Raw genomic sequence first — 6,993 nt, 5'->3', positions numbered from 1 at the left:
TAAATTAGGGATAGAATTATCTAAAGATAGATATAATTATCTATCTATAACACCAAATACACATTGTGCAATTGTTATTGTTTTTGTTTATGTTTACATACACACACTTATAGTGAATATGCATGATAATACTAAACATAATGCTCACAATCAGTTACATCTGAGTGGGCCAATAAAATAATATATTTAGAAACTTTCCCCAGGAAGGAGAATCCAACATATTTTAATGACGTTTTGAGCCTGGGCTCGGTCAAACTCATTTGAACCGTGACCTGCTGAACTAGTTTGACTTGATGAAGGCTCAAAACGTCATTGAGATGTATTGGATCATGAGCTTCCAGATTATATTCTTCTAAAAACCAGCACTCTGACAAGTGATGTTCGTATTCGATCAGTTACTTCCCAAGGCAAACTTTTATCCATGCCTTGACTTGCCTTCAAACCACTTTGGTCTTTGTTCTTGCACACAACCTTTCTATAGGCCCGCGATTTCCAACCTGTGGTTCCGTGAAGCTATTGCAAGTGGTCCACCCAAATTTTTAAGTGGGCCCTGATCCAGAAGGTTGCAAACCGCTGGTGAAGAGCAAGCAGTAACAGTAACAACACACAACATTTTTTTTTTATCCGACTTGATATTCACTTTATGAAACATGGTCATGGTTATTACAATATTTTAATCCTTAAACATTTTCATCACCAAACAATTGAATGTACAAGCCAGTCCATAATAAAGATGACTACAAACACAGCTACTTAATCAACTTGGCACACAGGAATGTTATCCTTTCGTTGTGTTGATGACACCGGAGTTCTACAGACAAGAAAGGTGGTCAGTGAATTGTGCTGATGCCAGATCCATTAGTGACCTGCACAGAATTATAATTTTTTGAACAAAACCTAGACCATATTGTCGCTGCCGGGCAGAAACCTTGTTTTTTTCACAAATTAATATCCTATACTTCCGTCTCATGAGTGTCGTGCAAATGTAGTGGAAAATAACCAATCCACAAGCTCACAGCGCATCATGATACGATGCTGTCTGAGCTTGTAGATCAGCTATTTTCGGTTGTTTTTTATCTATATCCAACCAATGAAAAGTACTAACAAGAGCTTGTGACTAAATAATCCCTACATTGGATCCATTGGAACAGATGTTATTTTTTCCATTTCCTGAAAATGTACGGTTTTGGACATGCAAGGTTTCCACCCGATGGCGACAACATTTCCGTTTCATAACAGGTGATGACATGTTTGAGTGACTGGCACCCATGTCACACACAAATGGCTGTACACAGTAGAAATGTGTCATGGGTCAAATAATACACGCACAAAAAAAACGTCTATACGGCATGTTCTCTCTCATCAAGTCCATGATGGATGAAATGGAATCAAGCAAAGACGAGGAAGTGATCAGTAAGGAAGAACATAAAGGGAAAGAGGATGAAAGGAAACATGTGAGTAGAATACGGAGGGCAATGAAGGCTCAGACAAGTGGATTAATGTGGAGAATAACGTCCTTCAGTGAGGTTTGGTGTGAGGATGATGACATACACCACATATTATAAAATTATCCACATGTATGGTCCCACAAAGAAGGGTCAGATCCATCACAGTAATAATCCAGAAGTCATGGGGGGAGGTGGTGGCTTCATGGTACGTTCCACAACAAAGGACATCTTCTTCTTAAGTTAAAGTCTCGCCTTTCGTCACCTGTAAGCAAAGACAAATGCAGATTTTGTTATTGAATAATGAAATAACATTTATCATACACATGCCAGTATAGACTGCCTTGTTATGCAATATACTTTAGGTAGATACTGTAAGACACAGTCCGCACTCACAAGGAATTGTCTTTGATATTTATTTATTTTATACGCAGCAGCAGTCGTGACAAGCGGACGTGTTTCGGCTACTCGGGCCTTCATCAGCGTTTGCCCCGCCTAGACGGACACCCGTCTGTCCTTCTCTTGACCCATTAAGACCGGGGAACGCATCACTGTGTCATTTTAAGATTTCTTTGGGCTATTCAAAAATCTACAAGCTCATAAGCGCGCTACAAGCTTGTAGATCTACTATTTTTGAAAAATCTCGAACATTTGTGCAAATATTTGAATATATGTGTTTTTTTAAGCAAACATTTTTTTACTCAAATCTTTGCTTCTGGAGATTCTACAAATGTCTTCTAAATACTAACAGTTTAAAAAAAAATATATATATTTTGCTATAACATCAGTGGTTCTCAAACTTTTTTCATGTATTTATATGTATTTGGCCGCGGACCCCCATCTCAAAATATGTTGTTCCAGGGACCCTCAGAAGCACAGATCGGAGTTAAAACATTTCACTTTAAAACATATGCAAAGATTTGCACACATTTTCACCATTTCTTTAAAAAAAAATACAAGCTCATATATCTGCTATTTTTGAATAGCCATAGAAATCTAAAAATGACAGATGCTTTCCCCGGTCTCAATGGGTTAATCTATTGGCGGTAGAGCACGCTCAGGTCGGGACTTCTGTCCCCTAGTAATTTGGATATGTTAAGAAAGATACTTACCCTGGCTTCAATGTACTCGATCCTCCTCTCCAACGCCGTCAACTTCTCATTGAGGGTCGCTAGGCGGGACCGGCAGGACATGTCTGTGTGTGCAAGAAACCCAAAGACTTTATTTATTTGTCACATGCGTATGCCGCAGACATCACGGTCCACACTGTGCATTACCATACAACATGTAAGTAGCCAGGCCATTAAAGATGAGAATAAAAAGTTATAATACAGGTCTAAGGTGGTGGGGAAGAATTGTGGTGGTAGAATTACATCCTACAGTGTTATGTTGTTCACCTTTTGCCTCGTACTATTGTGTCGTGTGGAAACCTCATACGTCCAAAACGTACTTTTCAGGATTCAAATTCAAAAGTATCAAAATAGCAGATCTACAAGCTCCCAGTGTTCATTTTGACAGTAAATTCTGATTTAGTCTTTTGAATAACACACCATTTAGTTTTAGTCCTATTTTAGTCTTCTGAAATTGTTTAGTCTTGGTCTAGTCTTAGTCGACTAAATATCAAAATCTTAGTCTTTTAGTCTTAGTCAAAAACAATTACAATGCAGCAAATTCTGATTTAGTCTTAGTCATTTGAATAACACACCATTTAGTTTTAGTCCTATTTTAGTCTTCTGAAATGGTTTAATCTTAGTCTAGTCTTAGCCGACTAAATATAAAAAATCTTAGTCTCTTAGTCAACAAAATTAACACTGACAAGCTCACGGTTCAAGCTTGTGGATCTGCTTTTTTTATGTGTGCAGTACTTACAGTACTTGAGTAAATGTACTTAGTTACTTACACCACTGCTAATGTACTTTAGAAAAATTGTGGATGAATACACTAATTAGAATTACATTCATGTGGAATATACAGGGCACCGTTGACTAAAGTCAATATGCAACTTTATGCAGCAATTGTTAATACAATTAGGCCAAATTTTCAGTAAAGAACACAGTTCCTGTATGAATAATGCTAGCCTTGGATCAAGACTATCACAGACTATCACAGATGTGTTTTTATCGATTTTTACATTTGCATATCTATGATCAAGATACGAAAGTAAAAGTCAGACTCGATCAAGTACATTCTATGATAGTCTTGATCCAGTTACAGTCTTAACCTAACCCCCCTCCCCGAACTCTTCCTCTTTTTTCTCTTGTACATATTTTTTATTTTTCATACCAGTAACCTGTAAGCTGATTGTATGACGTTCTGTATAGCAGTGTGTATATCTGTCTGTCTCTTATATGTCATCATGATTTGTGTGCGTGGGGATCTCATTTTAAACAAGCTTAGTGCTTTATGAGCCTTCCAGTTGAGTAGACCTTGTATTGTGAATTTGTACTTCCATGTAGGCTACTGTTGTTCTCATGTCTTACTAAATAAAGTACATCAATTCCTGTTATGAATAATGCCATCTTCCCTGATCTGGGCCTATGATTGATCCCATAATGCGAAATGGTGATCATTTAACCTAGATTTGCTTTGTCTAGCCTTTTCTGCCACCAACAACTTCCCCAAACACGATCAGTTCACTTTGCAGCTAAAACATGCATAGTTAACAATTAACCGAAACCAAGTGGGCTAATAACACAGTAATGTCTGACTGGGGAGTGGCCGTAGACTAGCATTACAAATGCTAGCTTAGCAGCATTAGCATACGTCTGATGTCTGGATCAGATGGACGGATTGTTATAGATCACAGGTTTTTATCATTTACCAAACGAGTTCAGAAAGTCCGCGATCTTCTTGATGCTGCTGGTTATGACCTCTATGTACTCTCGATTGGCCCAGTCTTGGTGGATCTCTCTCTGGACGGGATCTTCTTGACCAGCCATGTTGTTTGTGTTTGAGAGAATGAAGACCAGCGTTGCCAGATCTAAAAAGAGAAATAAGCAACCAGGGTGTTATGTGGCCCTGGTCCAGAAGACCATGTCTTTTTCCTCCGAGGTGGAAAGACTGGTGACGCGAGGCTAACCATGTCTAGGTCTTATAAGAACAAGCCCAAAAGAAGCGAGCCCTTCGCCCTTTAAACATAATGTACGTTAATAAAAACATCTTGGAAGAAAGTGCAGAATGTGGGATATTTTTGAAACATGATTCTAATAACACAATCCACACATCTGGTATGGGTCCCGTCCCTGACTCCCTGGAACAAAATATTTCCAGATGGGGGGTCCGCACTCGGCAGACAAATACATATCAATTTGGGGGTCCTTGCCATGAAAAATGTTTGAGAACCACTGGTTTCAACCACAATAAAAAAGAAAACATTGGAAACAAGCCCAAATAAGCAACTGCACTTTAGAAACAAACCCCAAAAACCGCTACCCGCCGCAACAACCAATATTTACAAGCGACGTTACAGAAAAACAAGCCCAAAGTCGCTTATAATAAAGGGACATGGCAACACTGTTTAGCGTACAGGCGCGACTAGCCTAGTTCCTATTTACTGCTCAGTGCTCATATCCGGTTCAGAACCCGCCTACTGCATCCGGCAATTTGCGCACACACACAAGCTACGCGCACAGACAGTTGCCATATCCGTCTTACACCGGATGTACAACATATGAAGTGAATTCGTCAGAGGACAACTACGCTCGCCCAAAACAACAGATCTACAAGCAATCAACGCGCTGCACCGCGACTCGTTGCTGACGTGTAAATCTGTTATGTTTTTTCCCCCGCAAACAGCAGCACTGTCGAGTCAACTTTCTTTAATACAATCTTTTTGTTTCAACGGTCAAATTTGTCAATTTTGTATTGTATTTCTTTTATCTGTGCAAATCCTGTTATTAATATCTGAAAAATACCTGTGTGAGAGGAAAAAAAAACTACAATAAACAGATGTTTACAAAAAAGTATATATATATATATATATATATATATATATATATATATATATATATATATATATATATAATTGTATAAGGAATAAGGATATAACCTTTTTAAAAGGTTATACAGGTTGTATTACAACCTTTATAACATTTTAAAAAGTAAGCATCTGGATCACCTATTTGTCATATGATATGTCAATAACTAACTTGATTTGTTTGAAGTAGGGTGTAACAGATTCAAAGCTTATTTTATCCTTGTTGTCAACACTTGAAAACTCAGACATTCCTCACTAGACCATGTTCTTCAGCAGGTGTGTTGCAACCATAGACTGTAAAAGACTACATGTATTAAGACTACTACACTTATTTTAGGCAAGCGCAGGGAATTAGCTAGCTAAACATAACCAGTCAGTATACATCAAGAAGACAGTTTCTTTCTTTTCCATTAGACTATTGTTTCCCACCCATGGGTGATTCATAGTAGATCGGGTGCATTTACAGGCTCATTGCTCAATCAATGTCACGAGGCCTCCCTGAAGCCTCCCAATGTACAGCAGTGTCACCACTACAAAAACAAACACTGACTCAAGGTTGTTATGTCAAGGGAAAGGTTGTATGTAGATAGTATCTTGTTGATTTTGCAAGAATATGACCTTTCCATCCGGTTATGATTCTTAACCTGCAAAAATGCAAAATTAAAATAGGCTACTATACAAAAAGCCTTAACTTCCCTAGGGTTAGGGTTTAGTAAGGATTTTAGACAACTAGATTTCCAGGCCACTACGCTGTCTTCTAATCTGGTCACACCAGTGGTGTGACTATTCTTTTCTCATCCTTGCACCTCGCAAAACCGGACATCCACCCACAAGGCAATTTGAATATAGGATCAAAATAAAAATAAAAACAATGCACATTATGAAGTGTTTATTTTCCCTTTCAAGATATTTGTGATATAATACACATTAGGCTCAGACATTTACATCGTCATCAGAAACTCCCCTGATAAAGCATTTCAAGGAGTGTCTTCATTTAGTAAACAGGCTGAACTGCGGTGTATTTCACAAAATCTTATAATATAGTAGCAATGTGTATTTACTGATTATAATACAGACAAATTGGCTGGGCCAGTGGTTCTCAAAGTGGGGGTCCAGGGACCCCCAGGGGTCCTTGAGCATGTTACAGGGGGTCCCCAGTAAGCAAATTAATATAGCATCAAAATCACTTAAACCCTATTTTATACTTTGGCTAGGCCTATTTGAAGACAGCAGATCTACAAGCTTACAGCGTGTTGCATTGTGTTGTGAGCTTATATATCAGCAATATTTGCGAGAAAACATTATTATAATAACACATCTTCTCTTAAAGGGATACTTCACTTTAGGGCCGGGGAAACATTTTAAAAAAATATAAAAAATAAATGAAAAAAGTTATGGAAAATTCATGGCCCCCTCACGCATTAGAGTGTCCTACTAATGCGTGAGGGGGCCATGAATTTTCCATAACTTTTTTCATTTATTTTTAATATATTTTTTAAATGTTTCCCCGGCCCGAAAGTGAAGTATCCCTTTAACCCTTTAAGACCGGGGACGCATCTGTGTCATTTTAAG

The 6,993-nt window shown here is 38.2% G+C and overlaps 1 protein-coding gene across 1 annotated transcript; it reads right to left on the bottom strand.

Moving 5' to 3' along the window:
* Nucleotides 1-654: 654 nt before the first annotated feature.
* On the bottom strand, nt 655-4,413 carry brk1 (BRICK1 subunit of SCAR/WAVE actin nucleating complex). Its single transcript, XM_080424182.1, has 3 exons — nt 4,267-4,413; nt 2,558-2,640; nt 655-1,710 (listed from the first exon to the last, which is right to left on the bottom strand). Exons 1-3 carry the CDS (start codon nt 4,382-4,384, stop codon nt 1,684-1,686), a joined length of 228 nt encoding a protein of 75 aa, XP_080280308.1. The 5' UTR covers nt 4,385-4,413; the 3' UTR covers nt 655-1,683.
* Nucleotides 4,414-6,993: the final 2,580 nt, after the last annotated feature.

This window comes from Gymnoscopelus braueri (assembly GCF_963280865.1).
Source record: "Gymnoscopelus braueri genome assembly, chromosome: 3".
Taxonomy (NCBI): Eukaryota; Metazoa; Chordata; class Actinopteri; order Myctophiformes; family Myctophidae; genus Gymnoscopelus; species Gymnoscopelus braueri.
Note: the sequence above shows the minus strand (reverse complement) of the source record. Positions and strands in the feature narration are given on the sequence as shown.